Consider the following 27888-nt stretch of genomic DNA (forward strand, 5'->3'; position numbering starts at 1 on the left):
TGATTAGGTGTTAAAATTATAAATAACGGTCTTCTTTTTGACACACGCTCTATTACACAAGCAAAATCACACACACGATCGTGTATTGGCAAAGAGGGAGGGGGGAGGGGCACCTGCCGGTGTCTTCGCCCTTGTTTGTTGCCATTATACCGAATACCAGTACACTCTCTTGGGACAAAATTCACGGAATACCATTTACAAAAATCAGTCACAAAATTTTAGTAGTTAGGGAAACATCGTCTGATCGTCACATCTACCGTTCACAAGGCACAGCAACGTTACCGCTATGGTAATTTGTTTTCAAGCAAATAACTACGATTTGCCTTAGGCGACGTCCAGAAAATGCAATGTAATGCGCCAATATAGTATTTACTTTAAAACGGCTAATTAAAAAACACGAACATTCCGTTCACTGAACATAGTATACCTTTACATATGGCAGTTTTCTTATCCAGTATCAAGCGAGGATGAGGCATGTGATATTTATATAGAAAAAAATATCACAATATATTTGGTTTACCTGCTCACAAAAACTGGGCAGCATTCATTAGTTTGGAACATTTCCATTTATTATTATCCTTTACAAAAGGGTGACATTCGTGGTGCACCGAACTTCTTAAATTTTGTTCGGGGAGCATCAATAGGGAACTACTGGGTTTCATCTGAAAACGAATGACGGTACGTGGGCGCAACTGCGTACGTGCCTCTTTACAATGAACTCCTTTCACGCCAATTTGGGTCACCGGATAATTGCCATTGCATACGTGCTACTATTCTACATAGCCAGAGCTGAAATTAGCCGCCTTTATGCTTCATCTGGTGTAAAATATATTGACTTTCCTACTGAAGAAAGCACCCTTCAAGCATATTTACGGGAATATCAGTAACTGGAAGACATTATGGCATCTTCATTGTGGCGCATGACATTTCTAAGCAAAGCCATTTCAAAATCGCCCACTGGCGCTCGCTATCAAAGGTGTCAAACAATTCACCGAAGCTCATAGAGGGAAATGTGTAAGAAATCAATGGTATTCAGATATCCTACGCACAGCGAGGCCTGACAACGCTTTATGAATCAGCACTGTATACGGCTGGTCTTCTTTCTTTGCGCCTTGTGTTTCCGTACGCTGTACTTATTGAAGATCATGGATCGCTTTCTCGTCCAAGAGCTTAACTTAGCAAGGCTTACAGCCTTCACGGTGTGCCGCCCAGAAAAAACGCCATGCAAAGGACATCAAAAAAACTTTGGGCGGGAATCCTGTACAACGAGTTGTTCGACTTCAGTTTGGCAGAAACCACTTTGTGTAGTCTAAAGCCACGCTGTTAGAGCACTAACACTTCTACACTGCCGGATAGCTTTGAACGCATATGAGGAGATCTCAACGTCAACTTCCAGCATTTCTAATACAAGAAAGATAGGCACATAAATTTACCTATGACCGTCTAGACGTCCCTATTGGTATGTGAGACTTGGAAGCTCTTCTCGCAAGTTAAAAGCGATGATCCGCTTATGGCTCAGAGTGAATCTCCTGTGCCGTATTCACTCATATTTGCACAAATGCTCAGAAGACATTATTGGTATTTTCTAATGCTGAGGGGACCTCAGGCACTGTTCAACACTTGAAAACGAACAACCTAATAGGTACCTTGAAGTCTAAAAAGTCTACCTACCAGCTATTTTCCTACCGTGCAGTTGCATTACCGAGAGGCGGAGGAAAGACGATGGAGTAGATGCCCCGCGTTGTGACTTTAGTTCATTCTAAGGAAGGAAGATATGCATCTGAACAAGGTTTGTATCATATGGCATCCAACATTATGCATGAAAATAAAGTGCTTGTGACTTATAAGAGTGGTCTAGTGTAATGACCCCGTCCAAGAAGCTAAATTTAAATGGACACTAAAGTGAAACCATAAATCAGTTGAGACTAATAAAACATTGTTTTAGAAGCCTGCAGGCAGCCATTTCTAAATAATACTTTGATTATTAGATGAGTAAATGAAGGCCGAAGTATCAGTATTTGAATTTCGCGGTGAAACCACGATGCCGGGACGTCCGTGTGACGTCAGGTATTCCAAAGTATGTTTTCGCCTTAGGGCCGCCTTGGCTGAGTAAAGCTTCCCAAAACTTGCCATGTTTAATATTTCGTTCCTCTAGACCACAATGTAGTCGATCTGTACCACTTTATAATTAAGTAGGCCCTGGAAGATGCCATCAAAATCCATGACGTCACAACGACGAGGTGTAGGAACTTCAAGGAGGCGTCGCCACCCGTCTTTCCTTCTTGCGCTTTTTCCGGTTAATTAAGCGTATTATCGTGGTAAGAGTGATGTTTTGGTGTCATAGAAAGGTAATTTACTGATGTAGCAGAAATCATTTTTCTTTTTAGTGTCCCTTTAATTCCCTTGAATTCTGAAGCATCGGCACCGTGTTGTATATGGCGGGTAAGCTACCTCTACGGCCATGCATATTTCGTGGCTGCGAGTGATGGCGAGCCAAGCAATCATCACCTTGCTCATTGTGTTCACCAAAGTAGCGTGCTAGCACCTACACTGGTGGATTCTGCGCTCATCAGCCTTGCTAGTAAGCTTTCCTTTAGAGCGGATGTCAATGTAGTGAGACGACAACCATATCTTTATAACAATAGATGGGGATAGTAGATTCATGTTAATTTTCATAACTGGGCGGCTAGGGTTAGGAGTCCACAATCGGTGCGAGGGAAACAACGAGGCGTGTAGGCTGCCTACGCCTTCAGAGGACGCAATGGGCTGTATCCGATCCGGAACAGCGCCACCAAAAGTGGCCGCCAAAATCGTAGCTTCTGGCCGCGTACTCATATTTGTTTCTTTTTTGGGAGCACTCACGCTCTTACGACGGCAGATATCGCTCAGTCGTTCCTCTCCTCGCGCTGTGTACGTGGTGTACACTTGGCCAGCATAGTTTGCTACAAGCAGCGTACAAAACAGGAGGACAAAAGGTACACGCGGAGCCGTATGTATCGCCAACATTATTATACTTCTATTTTCACAGTACACGCACACACACACACACACATATATATATATATATATATATATATATATATATATATATATATATATATATATATATATATATATATATATATATATATATATATATATATATATATGTATATATATGTGTGTGTGTGTGTGTCACTGCAGCCACTTCGCTATTCGAACAGGACGAATGATAACATGTAAAAATTATTTTAACTCCTGAATGGTTTTTCACACCTATGGCGGCACGTTCCTCTTGTTCGGGATGAACAGAAATCGAGCCCCTCTTATAACTTTGTTCGCGTTCAGCTTTTAGATAGGGTCTCGAATCGGGCAGCTTTGATGTAAATACGTAGCGTACAAGGGTTTATTAGCTACGCGACTGCTGACCAAGTTCACATGTTAAGAGAAAGCTCGAGCTCGGGAGCAACTCTGACGCGGCCTATTCAAATACATTTAAAACGCAAAAACGTTTTTATTAAATAAACCCTTGGCCACTTTTAATAAAATGTCTTGCATTTTAGAGAGTTCTAGTGACTGTCAAAAGCGAAATCTTTATTTATTCCTGGATTTTGTTAAAAAGATATTCAAAAATTTGAAAGGTTGAAGAAAATAGAAGCACGAAGGTTACAAATTATTATCTATGCGTTAAATACAGGTATCGCGGTTTTGTGAACGGCAACCACTAGATCAAAGAAAACGCACACATTTTATTTGTCATTTCATATTTTACGTGAGTTTGTAAGGCTGTGTACAAGGGTTCTGCGAAATATGCAGTTCCATATTACTACATTTTTTTTTAATAATCATGTGTAACATATCGATTTTGTCCGCTTTATATGTACTATTAGATGCCATTCATATAACTGCGCCAAAATTTTTCATTGCTGTGTTACAGATTTGCAAACTTCATAGTTTGGTTTTCTGAAAATTTGCCATTTTTGACAATCTTTACATACAAATTGAGAGCGTAACTCAAAAATCGGAAACCAGCAGTCACTAACTTTTAAGTTTTTCTTTTAAATGCAACACATCTCGCCAAATTTGGTGGAGTGGTTGCTGAGAAAAACGAATTCTCATTTTACATGTATTTAGACAGGAGCACCATAGCTAAAGCTTCCTAATAAGCGACACCATATGGCAAAAAAAGAATGTACCACTTCCGCCCGCCAAAGCTCTGCGTGGCACTGGCTGACACTCTCAGCCCTAGACATAGTACAAGTATAAAAGTTGGTAAAGTAGTCAATGGGAGCCTGTGTAGCACTTTTAGCAGTGCAAGGCACGCGTAATCGCAATGGGAACGTTTAGAGTTTGAGTCCTATCATTGACGAATTACATCTAGGTCCAATTTCATTTTCACTTTTCCTCCATAATTTAACTTCAACCACAGATTGCTGAGACTACTCTTTCCTTGGCTTCATTTCCTGTTGGCTTTATCTGGTCGTAATTTACAAAAGCCGAGCACTTCGGTTTCCTTTCTTCTCTCGTTCATTCATAGTGATAGTCTCTAATCTGGTAGCTGTGATTTCATTAGGTAGCATACGAAGGTCTTTGAGCCACGTGCCTGCTGATCGTGTTACATCATGCCAGTGGGCAAACAAGCATGTTCCCCATCCACCGACCATGGCTCTGAGTGGCGCTGGTTAACACTCCCAAGGTTAGACCTAGTAATAATACATTGCCGAGTTAGTGGACGGATTCATGTGCGCCGCCGTAGCGCAAGTGTTAGTGCAACGCCCGGGTAATGTGGAAGTTTTGGATTGGGCTGCAACCGACGACGCATAATCTTTCATGCACTCTCATTTTCATTTTCTTTGTGATTTTACACAGTTCAATTTCTGACTCGCAGCTAATTTACACGATGTCTTCCTTTTCTTCATTGTCTATCAGCATTATAGGGTAACGATTACCTAAAATTGATCCCATCAGTTTTCCTTCTCTTCTCCTTCATTCACCACGAGGGTCTCGAGCCTGGCACCCTTGATGTCATTAGGTATAATCCCCATCATCGACCAATTTTTATGTTCACTGCAGGCCTGCAAACTACAATTACCCCTTTCTTGCGCCAGTTCATTCCAACGTGTGCCTGGGAATTTTATAATTTGTTTATGTCACCAAATTTTCTGCTATCCTCGACTGCGCTTTCCTTGCCTTGGCACCAACCATGTAACTCAAATGGTGCAGCGGTTGTCTACTTTGTGCATACTCGGCCCACCGAGCTCCATTCTTTCCTCTGAATGTCAAATATAATATTGCCGCTAGGTGTCACGAGCCAGCGCTGAAAAAGAAGTTGGGACTGGAACACGCGCTCAGCAAGAGACGGGCGCTGGAGTAGAAGTAGAAGCTGAGGACGCCGGCTTGAATTTATTGCATGTCATCTTGTACAACTGTCTGCCTCGCCGACGCCAGGCACATCTTACATTGTCTTTTCGTGACAAAACTGGTGGAGGTGCGGGGTACGGTTCATCCGATGTCACAAACCTCTCCTGGTAGCAGGAGTACCAGCCCTATACTAGTGGACACCCCTGTTCACCGTGCTAGCAGGAGAATCCGAGGATTGCCTCGGGAGCTTGATCATCTCTCCGCAACAACATCGACGCCCCCACACACCGGTATGGAAGAAACATCGACGTCCCTACCGACCATTAGGCATGGTACGGCCACAACGGCAGCTCAGTATCTGCTGCAGAATCTCCGAGTGCCGAAAGTGTTCCACGGGGATATCTTCGACGATGTAGAAGACTGATTAGTCCAGTTTGAGCGCGTTGCCGAGATAAACGAATGGAGGGACGCGGCGAAGTTAAGGAACGTCTACTTCAGCTTGGAGGATGGTGCCCGCACTTGGTACGACAACCGAGAAGGGCTCATCAAATCGTGGCTCGAGTTCCGTCGTGCCTTGCTGGAGACCTACACAAATGCTGATCGCCGCGAACGAGCCGAACGGGCGCTCCACTCCCGCATTCATCTGCCGAACGAGAGCGTGACGTCGTACGTCGAGGATATGACGCGCCTTTTCCGTCGGGGTGGACCCAACCGTGTCCGAGGAAAAGAAGCGGGGAGTTGGGACTGGAAAAAGAAGTTGGGACTGGAACGCGCGCTCAGCAAGAGACGGGCGCTGGAGTAGAAGTAGAACCTGAGGATGCCGGCTTGAATTTATTGCACACCATCTTGTACAACTGTCTGCCTCGCCGACGCCAGGCACATCTCCCATTGTCTTTTCGTGACAATACCAGCTATCCCCGTTCGCTGCCTGATCTAAAAGCGCTCTTTTCCCGTCTTTTAACGTTACCCTTAACATTTTCGCTGCATGGCTCTTTGCGCTGTTCTCAACTTCTTTTCGAGAATCTGTGTTGACGTCTAAGTTTCTGCCCAATATGTGAGCACCGGTAGAATGCAATGAATGCGCACTTTTTTCTTCAACAACAATGCTATTCTCGCAGTGAAGATTTGGTAATGCCTGCCGTGTGCACTCCAAACCATCCGTATTCTTTTAAATTTTCCCTCGTGATCTGAGTCTACGTGAATATTTCACTTGCATAAATGTACTCCCGCACACACTCTAGAGGCTGACTGGCGATCATGAATTGCTGTTGTGTTGCCAGGCTGTTCAACCTTGCCTTTGCCTTGTACGTATTATCTTCGACCGCACTTTTACAATTTCTTCGTTAGCGCCCTCAGTCGTTTGCTGTAATTTTTTCTCAGCATTGGTGAACAGCACAATCGTCTACGAACAAAATGTTGCTTAGATAATCGTCATTGATGCTCACTCTCAAGCCTTCGCAATATAATAGCTCGTATACTTCTAAGCATGCAGTTAATAGCATTGTAGAAATTGCGTCTGTTTTTCTGGAGCGTATCCTTACAGGTAACTTCCTACTTTTGTTATGGAAAAGTAGGCTTGCTCTGATCATTGTAGATATTTTCCAAGACATTCGCAGCTTACGCGAATATCTTGGAAAATATGTACAAAGATTCTTTATCTACCTGCAAAGATATGACTGCTGGTATCTCTACTGAATCAAATGCATTGTCCTAAACTGTGAAAGCCATATAAAGTATTTGGTCGCGCTCCGCAAATTTCTCAATTACGAGATGGGTGACACGAAGGTGATTCGTTGTAGAACATTCCTTCCTGAAGCTAAACTCTTGGTTTATTGAAGTCAAGTGTAGCCCTCATTATATTGGAAAATGTCTTGGTGAATATTATATACAAAACTAAGCAAGTTATAAGGCTTATCATTCTTCAATTCCTTAAGGTCTGTTTTCTTATGTATTAGTATAATGTTGGCATTATTCCATTTCTCTGGCACTCTCTATGTGTAGAGGCATTGCCTATAAAAGGCCGCAAGCTTTTCAAGCAGTGTATTTTCTCCATTGTTGACCAAATCGACCGTTATTCCATCTTCTGACACTTTTTCCCGGGTGTCGTCTTTATTTATTTTATTTATTTGAGAAACACTGACAGCCTTCAGAGAAGGCCGTCAGCAGGAGTGGACAGTACATATGAAAAAATGATCAAAAATAACAAGACAAGAACACATTACACAAGGCTCGCACTACGTACTGAAAAGTAGCGAAAGACCGATAGTTTGCACGTCGCTTGCATACAAACACGTGCTACAGATATAAAAATTGTACAATGATATATTGACAGAGTGCTTGACAAGGAAAGATTGAATCAGAACACGGACCATTCAAGCTGCGCATGCGCGTCGCTCGATATGACAAACTGCTGTAATTCATCACTTATCGAAGCATTTTGCGGGAGAACCATAGCATATGTCGCGAGATGATAAGTGTTGCTGAAAATCGAAGGCTGATGGAATTATAAAGCACTTAAGAATGACTGCATGGTGGGTTTCTCGACACTGCGCGCACTGAGACGGTTCCATTCTCGAATAGTTCGAGGAAAAAATGAATTACTGAAGCACTCGGTTCTGCAGGCGAATTCTTTAACCGTTTTCGAGTGATTTCCTCGTGTGGAACGACGAGTCACCTGTTGAATGTACAATTCCTTATTGATACGCAAATTATCATGATATATTAAATACATATATTTCAACCTATCACGATGACGTCTTAGTTGAAGTGTTGCTAAATTAGCTTTTTCTAGCAGCTGAGTCGGAGATGTGCGCCAGCTGTATGAATTAAAGACAAATCTTATTGATTTTCTTTGGATACTTTCGAGTTTACTTATATTTAATTCAGTAAATGGGGCCCATAAGACGGAAGCATATTCAAGAATCGGCCGAATAATTGTTTTATATGCCAGTAACTTTATTTCTTCTGTCGACTGACGTAGGGAACGTTTCAGATACCCAAGCTTCTGCATGGCCATTTTTTGTATGTAGTTGATATGTGTGTTCCACCTGAGATCAGGCGTGATCATGACACCCAAGTATTTAAAGCTCTCTACTGAAGAAAGACTGCGGCTATTTATTGAATATTGGAAGTGTAGGGGAATCCGTTTTCTTGTTATTGTCATTGATACGGTTTCCTTCTCATTTACCTTCATTTGCCACTCAGAACACCAACGGTCTATTTTAGATAGAGATGAATTTAGAAGAGCCTGGTCATTCGGATACTGAATTACATTATACAATATACAATCGTCAGCAAACAACTTAGTTTTCACTGGTATGTCTTGAGTAATGTCATTAATAAAAATTAAAAAGAACAGTGGTCCCAGGATGGATCCCTGCGGTATGCCTGACAAAACTGGGGCCGGACTGGAACTAATGCTGTCGATGGAAACACTCTGCTGTCGCAATGAAAGATATGTTCTATCCAGGATATTAATGTAGTGTTCTTGAATATTGATTTCATTTTGATAAGCAGTTTAAGATGGGACACGCGATCGAAGGCTTTCTCGAAATCTAAGAATATAATGTCTACCTGGCTTTGCTTATCTAATGATTCGGCAAAATCATGAACGGTTTCGAGCAGTTGTGTTACCGTTCACAGGTTCTTACGAAAACCATGCTGTCTGGAATCGATCAGGTTGTTATTTTCAAGAAACTCCGATATATGTTTAAAAATGACATGTTCAAGTGTCTTCACACATGTGCATAAAATGGAGATCGGCCAGTATATCGCAATATGTGATGGATTTTGTGATTTAGGAACGGGGACGATTCTTCCATACTTCCAATCATGTGGAAGTTCCGCTCGCCGTAAGGATTCTTTAAATATTATGGTTAAATATTTCGAGCAGCATTCGGCATACCTAATGAGGAAGGTATTCGGTATGCCGTCTATTCCAGGGGATTTCTTGCTGTCCACTTTCAAAAGAAGCGAGAGAACGCCTTCCTCAGTTATTGATACGTCACCTATAGCAGGGCATTCGTGAGGTAATGTGAAGTGTGGCTGATTTCCGTCATCTTTCGTGAACACTGAACAGAAGTAATCATTGAATGAACTCGCAATGGCAAATGGATCCGTAACAGGTCTACCATGAATACATATATTCGATATCGTACTCTTTTTTTTGTTTGAAATGATGCCAAAATATTGCCGGGGTCGAAAGAAGAAAGTTTTTCATAGTTACACTGTCATAATATAACTTAGCATTTTGGATAGTATGTTTTAACTGTCTGCGCATGTCGGAAAGTTTTTGCGCGGTATCTTAGGAGGGACTACGACGAAGTTTCTTTCGGATCTTTTTAGTCTTTCGTCCCAAGCGTACAATGTCTTTGGTCACCCATGGGTTTGAGCGTTGCACACACACCACTCGGAATGGTACGAAATCTTTTATGCACCTTAAAACAAGGTTGTTGAAGAAAAGCCACAAATCATCAACGGAAATTTCCCAAGACTCAGAGAGGACAGCAAATTGCGAAAGCGAGACATCAGGCTTGTCCAATATACTCACATCATCAGAACGTGCAAAAATTGGTACCATAGATGCCTGTTTCTTGATTTTCTTTATACAATGAAATCTACATATAAGCTTACCATCTTATGATCGGATATACCGGCAAGAACATACGTTTTCGGGCTGCGATTAAGGATGCTATTGCTGACAAAAAAAAGATCTAAAATAGACATGGTTTCCCCTTGTATCTGTGTTGGTTCAGTAACTAGTTGTGTTAGGTCCTGGAAAAGAATAATATCAACAAAAGGCTCGGCAGAGCTGCATAAGGGGTCTGGGAATTTGCTGCTCCAGTTTATGGACGGTACGTTGAAATCGCTACCGAGAATCAAATTCCAAGAATAACTTTTGCTAGCGCATAAAAACTCATTAAGTTTCTCAAAAAAGGAATTACCTGAGTTAGGCGGCCTGTAAAATCCTGCTACTACGAGACTAAGGTCATCAAGAAAGACTTTTAAGATTACGTTCTCGATACCAGGTACGCCAGGAAGCTTCTCCACGTGTAGCGTTTCTTGGAAGATAATTGCGACACCACCGCCTCGGGAATCCCTATTCGTGCGGTGAATTTGATAGCCCGGTGGCGTTACCTCATCGTGGCTGATTTCACTGTGCAGCCAAGTCTCGGTTATTATTATTAAATTTGGTTTTTACGCCAGAATGATGCTTTCTGTTTCTTCGGACTTATTCATAATGCTACGAGCATTAAGGTTCAGGCAACAAAATGGTTGTTTATTGCCAGTTTCAGGTCATTGCTTCTTACTGACGTCAGGCTTTCTAACAGGAACGCTTTTATTTTCTGTAGCATCCCATTCGAACAGTTCGTCATTAACTTTAATGTTGTCGTAGACCAACTGGGTTTTTCCGCCTGCTTTTCTTAATTTTGAGGTGCTCTTCCAGGGTTTCTGACGTTTCAGTCTGGTTGGGGCTGAGAAATCTTCCGAAATCGAGACCTCTTTCCCTTTCAGCCTGCGACAATTTTTCAAAATGGCCATCTTTTCACGGTGGTCCATCAGTTTTATTATCACGGGACGGCGTTTGTTGAGTTGCTTGCGGCCTATCCTGTGAATCCGTTCGACCGAAGAAACAGTCACGTCTAGGGTCTCGCTAAAAACACCGTTAACCACTTTTTCAGTCAAATCATCTGTCGTTTCATCATCTTGCTCTTACACCGAACACAATAATGTTATTTCTCCTGGATCGGTCTTCTAGTTCTATCAGCTTACTTTCCATAGCTCGAATAGTCCCTTCAAGCCTAAGCACCTCAGTTTTAACTTCTGTGATAGCTAATGTGGCTGCCTCAACAATATTAAGCTTGGATTCAATTTCGTCGAGTCTGTTTTGGATGCTTTTTTGCCCTTTAAGTAACTCAGTGAGTTGTTGGTCTACCGTGGGACCAGGATTCGGTTCCACGTCCCCACTTATCAGTAGCGACAGTACATTTCGAACATTCAAACAGAGAATGGAAAAACAGTGTGGGCACGTCAGCTGGAAAAAGCACGGGTTGTCCGATTTCACAGTACAAGCTTCGTTACTAACCTGCATGAAGAACAGGAACGGATTTAGCCTCATGTTGACAGGAGGCCAGCCGACGTGCCCACTGAACTGTCGTGACCAAGGCGGGCTCTTTATAGCTGCGGGTGAAGTCGATAGTCCACGGCGCGATGACGCCCAGGTGTCGTTGTAGTGCTGCCAGTCATGTGCGTAATTTTGAGCAGGGCCGGTAGCGATGATAAACGGCTGTGCTCCATCTTGTAATGCGCCGACCGTCACTGTACAGCCAAGAAGGAACTGCATGAAGAACAGGAACGGACTTAGCCTCATGTTGACAGGAGGCCAGCCGACGTGCTCCATCTAGCTTCTAGCTCCATCGATAGTTATAGAAGGAGCCTCTGTGCAATGTTCATCACTACTTCGAATTAAGCAGCGTGGCTGCTCTGAGTACCTTACAGGTCAGTATGGAATTGTTCATCCGGTTTTATTATATCATCAAAATTTCTGGTGACATTCCCCTGCTTGTCCTTCGAAGCATACATCATACCTTGGCATATGCAAAGTTTTCTTCTCACTTTTGAAGTAGCCTGCAAGATGCTTTTATCCACGTGCCTGCTCTACTAAGTTGATGTCTTACGTGGCGCCATCGGGCAAAAAAGATTGTTCAACACCCGCCCCCCATTGCTCTGAATGGTGCTGGCTAACGCAAGGCCTTTTCAAGACCTAGCAAAGATATACATCTAAGTTGGTGGATGGAGCGATAGCCGTCGCAGCTGCTGAAATTGCAGTGCAACCCACGCGTAATGCGAAGATTGTTTCTTCGGCTCGCCCCAGTGACACATTACCTTTTGGTCCACTTTCCTTTCCCCATTGTTTTTCAGTATTATTTAATTTTCAATTTCAGTCCCAGTTAATTTCACCGATCCTTTTATTGGCTTGTTTTTTTTTGGGCCTTATATGGTCACGATTAACAAAACTCCAGCCACTCGGTTTCCCTTCTTTCGTTTATGTAAATACTTCATTTATTTATAGCATGCGTGCGTACCTAAGGCCAGTAAGTTGCTACCGTTATAAAAGTAAAAGTCATTGGCAGTAGTTTGACACACCCGTACGAGATCATTACTGAAATATTGTAATTTATGCCTAGCTTTGCTCCACTAGCTGAAGGCAGAAAGTGTAATAATATTTACAATAATTTTTTTCTAGTTTTCCGAGACTATACCTACGAACTGATATTCTGGGAGCCCACAGAACACTGCGCCATTATGACTATCGGTAAGATATTATGCGACATAAAGATTCTAATTGATTGCATATACAGTCGCGTTCTAAATGAGATGAAACATTGTGGCCGTGGTTGTAGAACGCCGAATACTACAAGCCGGTGTTACGATAGGACAGTTTTATTTGCGAAATGGTATATATAAAACAAATTTTTAGTGTATTCTTTAAGCACCGTGCTGGGGCGCCTTGGTCACCGTGTTATAGCTCATAATACACTTGTCTGTACGAATATAGAGACAATGCTTATGCTCTCGCGGGAAAATGACAGAGTTGATATGGAACCAGAATGAACTGCTTTTGTACAGATCTTCTGTGAAATCGAGTTCAGCGAGATTTATTCAGAGTTTGCCGTAGACATAGTGTACAGGTTTTATAAAACGCTGTGAGTTCAGCGAGAATGGCGTTTTTGCATAGAAGTTTCCAGGTGAGGCGCTCATACGTTGTCTCTAATAATGTCAATTAAGTAAGACTAAGAACTAAAGTTTATTTTAAAAAATTTTGCCGCAGCTTTGAGTGTAGGTAATCATATGCGAAACTTATCGGCCGTTAAATTTTAATGAAACCAACTTTTCTGGTGAGACCCGTTCATATGAACACTCAACGCACATTTTCACTGTCGTCGGGGCTGTCACGGTGATGTTCTGCATATTACCTCAATGCGATGAGGTAGCGGTGCGCGTGCGGTATTGTGTAGATGCGAGGTAAATTATGTGCGGTTGAGCCAGGGAGGATGGTAGCTTGATGCGGGACCGTTTCCGGGAGCTCAATGTTGGAATTCACTGTTTTATGCGCGTAGTAGGGGAGGAAAACAACCTTGTACTCTTCTAGCGTGGTTCCGGCTGTGCGTGGCTACCCGCGCAACTGGCGCATGCGCTGCCCCTACGCTGTATCTTGGACGTAATGCGCACCGGGTTAAAAGAAAGCACAGCCTAAGGGCTGGTGGCGAATAGCGCGCCATCTACCTCGCGCGCAGTGTTGGAGGTCCCGTGCTCTGAAGTTTCGGAAATGCTGAGAAGCCCGAAGCTGCGCGATGCGTTGGCTGGCCGCTGCAGGCGCTTTTAATCACGACAGAGTTGTGACAACGAGTGATAATTGTTAACGCTTGCGTTTGTGGGCATGACACCATGGTTGTTAATTGTATTATTAGGCGAATTATTACTGCAATTTATCGACTTATCTACATTGCTGTAGCGCTCGCACAAAGACAGGGACACGGAAAGGCAGACTACACAAGAACATAGCACAAAACAACAGGCTTATTTACGGTTCTCGTCAGGTTACTGTACTCCTCTAAATGCAGCCGGGCACACGCGCATTGCTCTGTAAGCGTATACAAAACCGGGGAAAGCACACGCAGACACCTTTGTAACCACTCCAATTGTTCGAAGGGTATCTTTTCAACACAAACAACGATATTCCAGCTAAATTATCGGGGATAAACTTGATTGTTTAGTGACACATGGGTCAGTACGCCATCGTAACCTAACATCAGTAACATACCGTAATATCAGTAACCTAAGCTTTCTAACAATCATTCTGGCAACAGAGGTATCTGCACATGCCTTCCCCGGTGTTCTATGACCTATAAGTGCTGCTGCGAAAACTGTAAAAGAACCATTTGTTGAAACTTAGCGCTAAGTGTTTGTTTAATGTGTATTTCGGTGTCCCGGTCGTACTACAGGCCCTGTAACAAAGTAGAATACTTTATAGAGTCTGTGTTGGCAGTGGATCTGTGTTTATGTTTGGCCATCCTAAGCCAGTGCACACCAAGGATTTTAAATAAAAACTGCTTTTTCTTTTAGCTCATCGGTGTAGGCGACGATAAAATACAGTGGCGATGAGAGTTTTTTTCGTCGTGGGATGATGCTTTCGGCGCGCGATATTCTTGCGCTGGTGGCCTAATGGTACACCCATACGTACTTGTTCACTAAGAATAAATATCGAGCCGGCCATGTGGCCCGTCATCGGGCTCCGTCAAACCCAGCAGGTGCGTAAGGCGAACATTGATAAAATACAGCTCCAGCTGCAAGAAGCAAACCACGATGGGTTTCTTCTTGTAGAGGGCTGGTAACGATAGAATTGTCACTTACGGGATGTCTCCGTAGTAACGGTTTAAAACAGCCTTGTTAATTAAGATCTAAGGTCACCTATATGTGCAGATACACGCTAATTTCTCCCGTGGCTGCATTTATTGGGAGGCGTCGGAGCGGCGCCGGCGTACCGCGTATCATTGAGAAGCTGATTCAATATGCATACAGAACACGAGCTTCCCTTCGTTCTCTTTTGCGTCGGCGTGCACTGCGCGTTGAAGCCGACAGCAGCGACGCAACACTTGCCAACAACCAAATACCCCCTTCAATGACAAAGTGTTTTTCTAGTGTGGTCACACTCAGACTGATGTTCCTCTAAACATCACCTGTTTGCTCATCTGATAAAGGGAACATGCGATACCCTAAAGCTACCTAAAATGCCTTTATGGCGAAAGCTTGCCATTTGTTCGTTAAAAACGCAAATTTCGATTTCTTCTAGACCAGACCTTATGTGATATGTTTGTTTGGGACGATCGTGTTGAGAAAGAAAATCCCACTTGTGATAAGGCCTATGATAAGCTGTGTGGGTACAAAAAGTACAATATATACAATCGTACCTGCCTCCCAGCATGGAAAAGGTAAGTTATTTTTGGTGATTAACCTTAAAATTTGGGGTACACATACGGTGCGTTGTTGGGATGACCCACTACTTTTCGAAACTAAAATGTCAGACTTGAGAAAGCAGGCCATCTATTTTCATGTTTTATCTATAGATTTGACAATATTGAATCGTTAATAAATACAGCTGGGCATCTAGTTGCAAGAAATATGCCAATTATGAACTCCACTTAGGCACGAAAGTTGAATTTGCCCATTGCAATTTGGGTTACAGGGTTGCGTCTAAACATTTATTTGATGTTTGCCGGTTCTACCAATCTTATAACGAAGAAATACTTTGGTAGTTCCATTGAATTCGACGAAGGAAGTTGTTGATGGACACAAAGGGCATAGCAACACTGTAGATACGCAACACAAACTCTTTGTCGGTATAACCATAATTATGTGAAACAGGCTATCTATGACAGCTACATGAAGGAATTTGTTTTGGAGAGGACATATACTGTTGTTTCGGCAAAATTTTGTAGTGAACTACATTATCGCGACGCTTCAAAAATTCTGACAGCTTTGTGGAGGGAAATCACGAAAATACCAAAAAAGCAATCTCAGAATTATGGCATCTATTCTACGACCTCCAGCCATCGACAGAAGGCCCTAGTGGATGCAGGTCTCTAACGCTGTTTCCTTCAAGCGCCAGCTGGCCAGATTTCTCGTCTGAGCTTTGTTTCACGTTTCTATCCAAAGATAGGCATTTTGTTGAGATGGTGTACTGAAATAGACAAAAAAAAAATGAACAGGAGACTCGTGCGGCCTCGCGTATTCACAGCGCAATTTCAAGCTACGCTGTTTCCATGGAAGTAGTCTTAAAGCATTTCCAGTCTCTATAGTTAAAATGCACGTATAAATGGCGTTGCAGGCATATAACCGCTTTAATCACTGGATTAAGAATTTTCGTCAAAAGCCATACGTCGCCCATAAACAATTACTTCGGTAACATATCAGCCCAGGAGTTCTTATGTTTTCAACAAGTCTTATTTCGCTTTCTATTATACTTTTTCCTGTGAAGCTACATAAATCTTGCGCAACTATTTAGGTATATTAGCGCTCTGAAACTCTTACATTGCGATGTACTTCAAGCGCCGTAAGGAACCCATATGTTTAACAATTTTGGCGTTAATTCACTTATAATCTACCGCTTTTTCCACGAGATTTGTACTAGGTGACAACTATTCAGTTGGGCGAGGATAGCGCTGCCACCCCGCTTAACGCATAAAAAAGAGGGAAAGAGAGCAGAACGCATTTATTCCCAATTTTCATAATTCGAGAAGAGACGTCAAACTTTCTCATGTACTGCATCGATAATGCCCCCCTCTTCCTCCACTGACTTTTGCCCATTCTCTCCTTAAAAAGATAATTGTCGGAAATACCGTTCGTATAACGCCTTCTAACGTTTCGCCAGTGAATTGTTTTTTTCAAATGCTATTTTTGACCCGCAGACTTACTTTCGCGTGCTTATCGCCTATTATACTTTTCCAATTTTCGGTAAATTCCACCTCGACACCGTTCACAGTTCGCAGGAATGCAGGATACCATTATCGTCATTCGTAAAGCACACTTAAAGGGACTGACAGCTGGTCAGTATGTGTTGTGAGATTAATAGTGATTTAACCTAGCACGCTGTTTGCGATCTAAGTAAGAATTATATTTTCTAATCGGCGAAGAAAATCTCAAAAACGAGTAACTGTACTTCATGTTCTCAATGAGATTACTGTACATAAGTTGGCTGTTATTTAGTGCAACATAATTATTGCTGAAAATTTTAGTTCCTATATTATTAGACACATGCGCTTTATTCTAGGCTTTGGAAATAAAAAGTGCCTGCGTCGCTACAGCAACAGAACTGCGTATCCCATTTATAAGCGTCGTTCCGTTTTCGATTCGATTGTTTTCGTTTTGACTGGTTAAATACCAAAGCTGTTCGACAGGAAATTACGAAAACACAGAGATATTATCGCAGAAATAGTTTAAGACTTTGTAAAACATGAATCGCTGTTTTATCGTGGTTGATAAAGTAATACTTGCTCACAGTAACGGCCACCACTTGTCGTCTGCCTCCCACTAATCCCGGCGGATAATCGCTATCGCGCTTACTTCTCGCTGTTTTCAACATGCTTCCCGTGCACCAATACATTCTCAATGCAAATTAAAAACTCTGATAAAAAAGAATACATAGCGCTTGGTGCGTTACAACTTCATAATTAGACATTCTGACCGACAGGCTTTTCATTGCATTAGAAAGAAATCGGTGTCCTGAAAATTGGTTGTCGGCCTTTTTAAACGTTGCGGAGCGCTGAAGTACGGTATCTACTGCAAGTAACGCAATTGGGCCACATGCTTCAAAGTTTCCCATTCTATCACAAGTAATAGGATAAATAGGATAATGACAAAGGTAATAGTTCAGAAACCAACTGCACCTGAAACGCCTAAAGATGAGAAAGCGATGACTCAATAAATTTTTCGCGTGCTGATATTTAGGCGAGATATGTAGAAATCTCGGCACACATAACACATGCAATCGTCCACTTCTTCGGTTAAACGAAGGCAACTTGCTTTGGCCCTCATTTGACAACGGACAATCGGAAATAGAACGGATATTGGCACATCAGGTTTTGAACCACTTGATGCAAAAAACTTTTTCAACCAATGTCATTTATTCACATACAATAGCTTCGACGGTACTGTGGCCATGTTATTGCCGTCATTCTCATTAGTTTTCACAGTGGTGGCGATTGCAGTTATTTTCGGTTTGCGCCATTCTCAAGACAGGCTGAAATGCTCGGGAGTGTTACTGCCAATGTGGTGAATAATTCACATGCTTCTAATTTTACTCGCGAATCGCGCATAACCTGTGCCTGATTTTCCGCTAGTACAAATAAAGGTCACTGCGTTGTTCATAGAAAACAATGGAGAAAGCTACCACTGACTTTATGTAATGCATCTATGTATGAAGAAAACGATAATACAGTCAAAATTTACAGAGTGCACACAGAAGCCAGAAACATTATAGTTTGCTCAAACAATAGACCTAACATACCGTCTATTTTCAAAATATGTTCACTTGGTGAGAGGAATAGTTCATTCTGGACTATAGGATACACAGCAGATAGTGGGGATACAACACTTTCGAGTACTTCAAGAAGCAAATTTTTACAAATGCTCTTAATTATTCTCGCTCTTTTAAGTTCGCATACCAAGCTCCCATATTGTTCTCCCGGTATTATTTAAATTTGTTCTCGATGACAGATATGTTTATTTTAGCAAAATGGGGCAAATACTGCGCTGATATGGAAACGTTCTTCTATTGCTCCGTAGTTCTTGCATACGTATTTTACCGGGGCAGCCCTTAAGTGAATCATATACTTCGATCTTCGCCTGCATATTAAAATTTCTGTCCAGCGTATTTGCACTCTAGATTCTTATGGAGCTATTTATGGAGCAATTTAAACAATGTGCTTTTTTAATTGCCCAAACACCCTGGGGAAACCTTCTGTAAACATCGTTTAACGCTTGAAAAATAAGGATAAATCAGGGTTTCAGTAACTATATAAAAAATTTCGGCATGTAATAGTAAACTTTCTCAACACATTTTGCTTCTCATTGCTGCGGTTTTCAGGAAGAGTGAACTCAGCAGCTTCAACTGTTCTAGTACGACTATGATAGACTTTGCTAATAACGACCCTCCAACACGTCACCAAGAAATTTTTGGCGAAACTCCTACTTAGTAGGTGACTATTCCGAAGCTTTGCACACAGAATGGCTATAAATACCCCCTTTTATCTCGAAATTTGAGTTAAGCCATGACATTACGCAAGCTGCTTACGTGGGCTTTGAATTACGCATATAAATCACTGGAACGCCAGAATGGTTTAAGTTTTGTCGTGCATTGGCGTAAAAATGTTTTATATGTAAGAAAAATCTAAATAACATGCGTTCGTGAATTCCTAGAGGAGACCGGAAAAAACAAATATGGAGAACATCTAGCGCGCGCAAAAAAAAAAAAAAATATTCAATGACTCCTGCCCTCCCCCCCCCCTCCAAAGCGCAGAGTTACCCCGACAAACTTCACTGAACTGTCAGAATATATAGCCCGTAACATCGGACAATTATCTACAAGTATAAAGTTGCTAACACCTTCGGTGCTATCAGGCAGCGACGCAAACATCGAAAGTGTTTGATGTAACGCATATAACTCAAGAAATTATGCTTTAGAAACTTTCAGTTAGTCAATAACTAGCTCAAGTATTTGTAGTCTCACTTCTATCCCACTCATCTGAAGGCATCACTTCCAAGATGTCCATAATTTCCTAAAATATACACTCCATCAAAAATAAAGTTCGTTGAGGACAGTATGAAAGCACGCATAGAACTTTTACGAGCAGCTGTTGTAGTCGCACTAAAGGCTTTGCTGAAACTTTTTTTCAAAGAGTTCAACTACAAGGTAGATGTGAATATATGCAGCATGCATATCTAAAGATATAGCTTTTAGCTTTAAATTTAGCTAAAGTTATAGCTAAATGAATGCCTACCAGTAGGTGCTGTTCGCTTGATCGCAGCACTGGCAAAGCTCTCGGCACCTAAAGGTTGCAATGTGGCTGACTGAAAAATATCCTAGTATTTGTCGCTATTGCTAAAATTAATAACGGCAAATAACTACTTGTCATACGTTCTTTTCTCGCCCGCACTAAGGTATGACCCTCATTTCTCGAAAGCGTGTGAACGGTTTAAAATCATGACCCAACCAGACGAGGATGGTGAACCAAAACTGAGACACGCGAGCGCTAACCCACTAACAATTTACAGAGAACCGTGAAGCGCCTAATATGAAAGTACTTTCTGGCCGAACATCACGCAAGCGACGCTAGCAAAACAATTAGTGACGGCGAAAGTATCGTAATTCCTTCGAAGGTAAAGCAATCGACGGCTTGGACACATAGTTATCCTCTAAACTGTCAATAAACTCTGCCTCCATGAACATTATCGAAGCGACCCGTTGGATAGCCAAAGAAGAGGGGCATAGGGCCCTTATGTAAATGTCATTTTAGTGGCCACAGAACAATTAACAATGATGCGTTGTAATGTTACGGTGCACTCCACTGAGACGCCCACCTCCCCCCCTTCCCCCATCCAGTGCTTAGGAAAACTGTGTGCCCATCAGGGACCCTCGGAATTCATCAATGAAGAGGCTCGTGAAAATACTGCGTAGACTATTATGAAGGGCCCACTCACCGTAGCGAATGCCGAAAAATAAACCAGAACGAGCAGTATGTGAAATTGTGACATAGGTATCAGCCGCAGCTCCGTTTACCAGAAGCCAAGCTGGATTGTCGGCGTGCGACCGCTGTGAAACCCCATGACCGCTACGGGAAACGCGCGCCTGCGCCAGTAAAATTGTGTAAATTTTGTACAACATTATGCACAAGGCATATTTACGCGGTACTCCAAAAGCGACCAAGGTATTGATCAACTAGAATTGGCACCAGTTTGTCCTTGTCATCGTTCCAAATGTAGCCCCGCTGTGGTGCGGCTTGTTTCGTATCAATATTTAGAAATGCCTCAGCACAAACGGTGTTGCTCCGTAACTACATCAAACACAGCAGAGTAGAATTTCAACTGGCATTGCTATTGAAGATTCGTACCGCATTCGTGCATGCAAGTTTCATCATTTTCAGCGAGGTGTACTTCCTGAAAACTGCCGTGTTCGCTATTGATAAGTTCATTTTCTTTCTGGTGATCTAGAATGGGATAAAGAATGCAGCAATTAATTATAACTTGTTCCTGCCGGGTATATCTCACAACATTGGTGCGGACTTTACATATCACGCTCAACGATATAGTCCGGTGCTAGGTGCTGCTTATGTGTAACTATCTGAAATTGTCAGTCTTAAAATGGGGTGGTTGTTTTCTAAATCACTTGCCTTACACCTATCGTCCAATTTTGTTACTTGCATCAGCAAGCGGCTCTATGCCTTATTTGCGAAAGTATGGTTGGTAAAGTAAAATAATATTGCTTCGAGCGCAGCCTACTTATGGAGTTTTGTGTAGTTTCTTACATCATTTACTCTAAAAAGGGAGAGGTCCGGATACCGACGAAAATGGTTTAAATGAAATATATATTTACTTTTTCGTATATACTTCATCTTAAATCATTTTGGTCGGTGTCCTGACCTCTCCGTTCTAAGTATGCATCATTTTGATCAGACGGGCTTCTGTCATACTCTCGACTTCGTCATTTACTCTAGTTCAGCCGCGCCCACAATAGTGGCCGAGCGGAAAAAGTGCCCTGCTTAATGAGTTCCAAACCTGGTTTGAATACTTCTTAAGGCGTTATATTCTCTGCTCCCTGGCTACATTCAGATGGTTGCGGACTCAAATAAAAAAAAAAATGTGTGAGTGTACCTCTACTGATCACGATAAAGAAGCCGTGGTTGTCAGAGTTAGCACGGCTCCGCGTTTCATTTGGTTTTGTTTTTTAGCCAGTTCCTCCCCTAAATTCCATTTCGTCCTGGGAATTACAAAAGCTAACAGCAATATATCATTAGGAAGGTCAGCCGATATAAAATGCAGCAGTTTCAACGTGTCCTACTGGAATATGTATAGGGCGGATATTACGAAGCAGTGTTCACGGGGACCTTCTCATCCGGTTCCATTATAATCCGAATGAAGTGCTCTGCAATGCAATGCACCTTTGATGACAAGCAGCGTTAGAGGGGCAGAAAAAGGCGAGCTGGTTTTCTGCGCCGTCCTGTAGGGGTACGCGATCTCCGCTTGGAGGCGCACATGTGAACGTGCACGCCGTTGCCAGGCTGCGCAACGCAATGAATCCCGTCTCATCGCGGCTCTCAGCGTCGTAGCCCCCTCGCAGGCCGGCTTCCCCCCGGTACTTTCCACTGCTGCAGGTGAAGTAGTGGGAGCCATTGCTCCTTGACAGGGGCACCGTTCCGCAGCTACGTGTAAGCTATCCGGCGAGACAGCAGCAGCAGCAGGAAGTAGCCAGGTTTAGCAAGAGATGTGCAGGGAAAATCGCAAAGAAGGCTTCGCTTTAAATTACAGTTAGGTGTAGCCCTGTACAAAAAGGTACGTAATGTATATGAAAATGAAAAAACGCCATTGAACTAGATTGATCCACCATAATTCTCCTCTATTACCACGTCGTAGCCTGGCCGTTTGAAAGAAATCACGAAGGATGAATCGGTCCATACCTCAGTACTAAACCACCGTCCTTATTTTGGACGTATTTTTAGGTATGTTGACTTAGTTTTAGAAATATGTGTTCTTTTTTTTTAATGTGAATTTTAAGGCACGAGAGAGCGAATGTTTTCTCCCGAATATTCGGGTCATAATCGCATAATTGACTTGCTCAACAACCAATGGATCAATCCTGATGATCCTATTTGACTGTTGTACAATACAGTTTCCTAAATTCGTCACATTGCATACGGCATTCACGGGCTCAAGAAAGTCCACGATATTATCTTTACAAGCTTTCAGTGCTTTTGGCGACACTTGCTTCCCAAGGCTTTTCGGAGCAGTTATTGCCTTTGTGCCCTAATTTATTATAAGTAAATGCGGACAAATTTCAGGTGGATGCTTCGACGAGCACGGCGAAGGTTCTGTTGTTATCACTTGTGTTTATATACTAGGAAGCAATTTATACAGCATTGGTAAACTTCCCTTGGAAATTTATCCTGTGATTATTATTTCTCCGCGATAAAATATTCACGAGTCTTCTATCAAATGAATTTCTCATTTCACACGTTAACGCAAGATTGTCATCAAAGCTAGTACCCATGGTTCTCTCAATACGTACGACACCCCTATGTTGAAAGAAAAACGTTACCACTAATTGACGGTAATAGTACTGCTGCAAGATAAATAGCAAAAGTACAACACAGCCACTACCAAACCATTGACTATACAGAATAAAGCTATGTTCAATATGAATTTTTTTTTTGCTTTTTACAGGTGGCAAGGAGGCGTCATAACCTAAAAGCTTCAAATAAATAGGGACAAGCTGTAATTAATAAATGGTTTTTATGGATGGCTTATAATTCATATGAAACTGATATGTTGAAATAAAATATATTACTCTGCCGCAATAAAGCTGAGCAATAGTTGTCAACTTATATTTTTGGTATGCTGCTTATAACCAACAGACGAACCTGTTCTATGCCTCAATAAACGTGATTTCACTAAGCTCATGAGTGCTCTCCCGACTGCTCCGTTTCGGCCATATAGAATTGTTAAAAATGGCATATGGCAGATTACGTAGTCATAGTCGTTCAGCTAGATTACTCGAAGCGACACTCATTAATTGCTGTAGAAATCAAATAGCATAAATTCTTCATCCAACAAATTTCACGTATTACCTTTTTAGGTAATTATTTTTTGGCAGAAATTGCAATTGTAGCCGGTGAGACTGCAAGACATATGTACTTCGCACTACATAAAATTATCACGGTTTTCCATATATTATGCGTTAATGTTGCGGTCCAAGTTCAATATTGTTCCACTATCTTTTTTATTACACAACCATTTATCCATTTAAGCGCTAAAGTAAAGAAATGTGCGTGTATCTTGTCACATATTTTGAGAATGATTATCTCATAACTGGTGTCATCCTGAAACCTTTTTCCAGAGAGTTCACCTTGCGAACCCCACGACTAGCATGCGTAAATTGCAATATGTGCCGTAAAGTTGATACTTGAAAAGTTTTAGTGAACTTTCCTTAATTCTCATTGTGACGAGGCGGGCTAACTACTTGCTGGAATCTCCATTCATGTTTGCAGCATGGGCTTAATAAACACATACAAAGAAACGAGTAGCTTCGACTTGCGCTAGATTTGTGAATTCGTAGAATATGCATTTGATTTCTCGCGCAAGCACTATACCCCTGTCTGTGTAATCCAGCTCAATAACTAGAATTATCTTATCTGAAAGAGAAGAAGAGGGATTAATCGAGGGGCCCGATTTTTATTTGTCATATCATAAGAAGCCAACGAACACTGACACCAAGTACAAGATAGGCGAAATTACTTGTGCGTAATAAATCAAATAAAGAAATGATAAATAATGGAAATGAAAGTTGATGAAAAAACAACTTGCCGCAGGTGAGCAACGATACCGCCACCTTCCCACATCATGTGTGGGTTTATTGACCAATCGCCTTCACCCCAAAAAGATCACGTTCTCGTGACGCCTGCGGCAGAAAGGACATTCCACGTCCGCCGCCAAGGTCTGCGAGTAGTGGCACTGGCTTACACTACCAGGGTTCTATTAGGAAACATAAATACCCAAGAAACTAGAGGGGGAAACGGCGCCGCGGTAGCTGAATTGGTAGAGCATCGCACGCGAAATGGGAAGGTTGTGGTATCGTTCCCTACCGGCGCCAAGTTGTTTTTTCATTCACTCTCATTTCTATTATTCATCGTTTCTTTATTTCATTTATTAAGCACAAGTAATTTCCCCTATATTGTTCTTTGTGTCAATGTTTGTTGGCTTCTTATGTTATCTGAAACAGGGGCTATAAAAACACCTTGTTAAAAAATCACTCCGTGTAGCGTGTCTATAATTTAAAACTCATAAATTTCTAAACACTGCAGAAAACGGTAGTGCACTGTTAGCAAGGATAATTTTGTTTCACACTTTTACGTAGTATTATACTTCAAAACATCTAATCCGTTGGCGAGAGTACGAACAATTTATATTTACCTAACATTCCTTCCTGTATAGAAACAAACAAAGCTTTGTTGCATTATTATTATCAAAAATAGCGGCTTCATGGCTTCTTGGGGCACGTTTTCTTTTCTGGCAAGTGTGCATGTAAGGCCATAGCACACGTGCTCATGTAATTTGGAAGAATATTGTAGCATTATGTTCCCATAGGTTCTCACAAAGAGCACGACAACCTTCTCTTTTTTCTTGTTGCGGAAGATTTGATTCTGTAGTCCAAGATGTATTCCAGTGGATTGAGTCAAAGGTATGCCAGGAGGAAAGCATGCAAGATGCTGTATTTTCCAGTTGTCTTAATGCGTATGGAAATTTTTTGCACATAACAATACAGCTTTGTTTTAATCACTGCAATCTTCTAGTGTACATGTAACGCCACGTCGAACAAGCGCTCATGTGATTTGGAACAATATTGCATGTTGTTCTCATAGATTTTAACAAAGAGGAATCAAGGTAAGTCGCCAAACACTACCTTCTCCTTTTCAACGAAAAAAAATATTTCACAGTATATAAAAGCAGAAGTCGTCACTTAGAGGTCTTGAAACCATGTTATATTGATGAATCATTAAATATAGCGGGTATTTGGGTTCCAAAGCTGACATCTGTGGACAAATTTATTTCTTTCTGTATCCAAAAATTTTATACATACTGTTACATTGTCTGCTTTGAATGTAATGCCACCAATTGCAACACTAGCAGCCGGGATATATGGTCCCTACGCCAGATCTCTGCCAGATTTAGTAAAGAGAACAAGGTCGGTATGCACCTGCAAGATGTGTCACTTGTTTTTTGTCAGGGCAAACACCGAGTTTGAAAGAAAAAAGAGCTCTAGTCTTGCTGTTTCGTTTAAGGAGCTGTAGAACAATGTACCTTCTTTTATTTAAAATAAGTACACAATGTGCTGCAAATTAACACTTTCGTCATGGTGTCATTATTTATTAAGCAGTACCTAAAACACGGCTCATGGTTTAGGTGCTGCCGAGCTTTCAGCGAGACAGTTGTCTACCAAGGCTGGAACGTACAAAAAAAGTAAAAGTTGCACACTGCTGCAAGGTTTGAGCTTAAGCATGCTGGGTCATAGTTCGCCCTTAGCCAGAACAATTCGCCAGCTTGTCCACAATAAAGTGTGGCAACGCTCCCTTTGGCAACAATACATACTGAATTGTACTTTACTGTAGTGTATCGCCTGTCTGATTGAGAAAAAGAATTCTCATCGTCTTCTTTCCTTGTTTCATATTTTCCGCTGTCCAACAGAGGAGCAGTCTTTTGTGTAAAGGCACTCAATTTCGGAAATGTAGACGGTGCAAACAAGCCCATCCAGGCTTGTTGGCACAGTCTGGGCTTGCAGGTAGGCACGGTTTGCTTTGCGATATTACAGTTCCCATTTTGCCACTTGTAGGCCAGGTTTTGTGCAAATACCTACCTGGCGAGAGGTTCACACTGTTTTCCACGCATAGTTGCCTTGTTACCTCTAGCGCTAGACGTCGTAGGCAAGTAAGTGATTTTTCTGGTAAAGTTTTGTTTGCGCTTTGGTATTTTTGACGTGACTGAAGCTTTTATTCTGGCCTTTTTACTGCCCTCCCACACACTGCAATATTGCTGTACAGTTCTTTTGGCTAATCCAACCTGTGCATCTAGAGTATTACCACGTACTTTTGTATGAATCAGTACAGCACTGCCAGTAGTCAGGTGCAACATCATTGTGACATGACGAAAAACTACGGGATGCAAGGATTTCTGTGGTTTCTGCAGGGGGTGCATTTAGTGTAAAATTTAAAATTGTGACCGGTACTGATCTAAGACCTTTCAAAGGAACAGTAACAAAGCTTTGGAAAAGCGAAATATGGTACCTAGATACTCAAACTGAGGGTCATGTGACCTCGTGACAGGTTTCGCAGTCAAGGTTTGCCTTCTTAACCTGAAATCCATGCCTTGAAATATTTCTCTTCGAACTACATTTTTCCCTGTTCTACGATTCTATTAGGCACTCTTTTACGCGCATGCTGTGCCGGTCAAGCCAAGTCTGACAGGAAACACTATCTTCCAAAAGGCTCTTGAAACAAAATGTGCACCCATCATTACTTCATAAGAGACACGCCTTTAAATTTTTTGCACTACTGCGATCTATAAAAATACAAGATACTTTACGCTCATTTAGGGAAATGGCAGCTGGTCACATCTATGTGCATACGTCATGCAGCAAAATTGCATAGCTTTGTAATGCAGGAGGTGGTAGCACGTAAAATAGCCTACCAATGTGGCTGTAAGCATATGCTGTACCTGTCATGCAACAGTGGTACACTGTGACGACACGTCCGATGTGCTGAAGGCAGACTCAAGGTTTGAGCCAGAGTGGATCTAATGCCTGAGACCTTTTGACTTCTCCTTTGACATAAAGGGAGTGCTTGGTCATGTCCTTGTGCTAAAGCAAGCAGCCTACCTTGCCACATTCAACATAGCTGTAGGCTTCAGTGTTCTTGATAACATTCATTTCTTCAAGGCCACAAGCTTTCGTCTTCCAAAGGTAGTAAATGAAATGGCGTCAATATTATCGCGACCAGAGCCTTAATAATCAAGAAATCGAGGTAAACGCAGGACATGATTTAGAGACTCCCGTGGGACATCCAAGCACTTACCCGATGACGAAAGCTCTCCTCAGTTAAATTATGTCACTAGTACTCGACTGCTCGATTAAAAAAAAAGCATCCTCGTATTGTAATATAAGATGAAATAAAATGCTACTTCTCCAGTTCTATTTCATGTTTAGAAAAAGGAAGTCATTGAAATGAC

The 27888-nt window shown here is 41.9% G+C and overlaps 1 protein-coding gene across 1 annotated transcript in view; it reads left to right on the forward strand.

Moving 5' to 3' along the window:
* Positions 1–23541, forward strand: part of LOC126534376 (uncharacterized) — a 53544-nt gene extending 30003 nt beyond the window's left edge. Inside the window, exons 4-5 of the mRNA XM_055072126.2 lie at positions 15194–15332; positions 23335–23541. Of these exons, the coding sequence (XP_054928101.2) occupies positions 15194–15332; positions 23335–23359 (164 nt within the window). The 3' untranslated portion in view covers positions 23360–23541. The remainder of the gene's footprint in view (positions 1–15193; positions 15333–23334) is intronic.
* Positions 23542–27888: the final 4347 nt, after the last annotated feature.

The sequence above is a fragment of the Dermacentor andersoni genome, chromosome 7, assembly GCF_023375885.2.
Source record: "Dermacentor andersoni chromosome 7, qqDerAnde1_hic_scaffold, whole genome shotgun sequence".
Classification (NCBI taxonomy): domain Eukaryota; kingdom Metazoa; phylum Arthropoda; class Arachnida; order Ixodida; family Ixodidae; genus Dermacentor; species Dermacentor andersoni.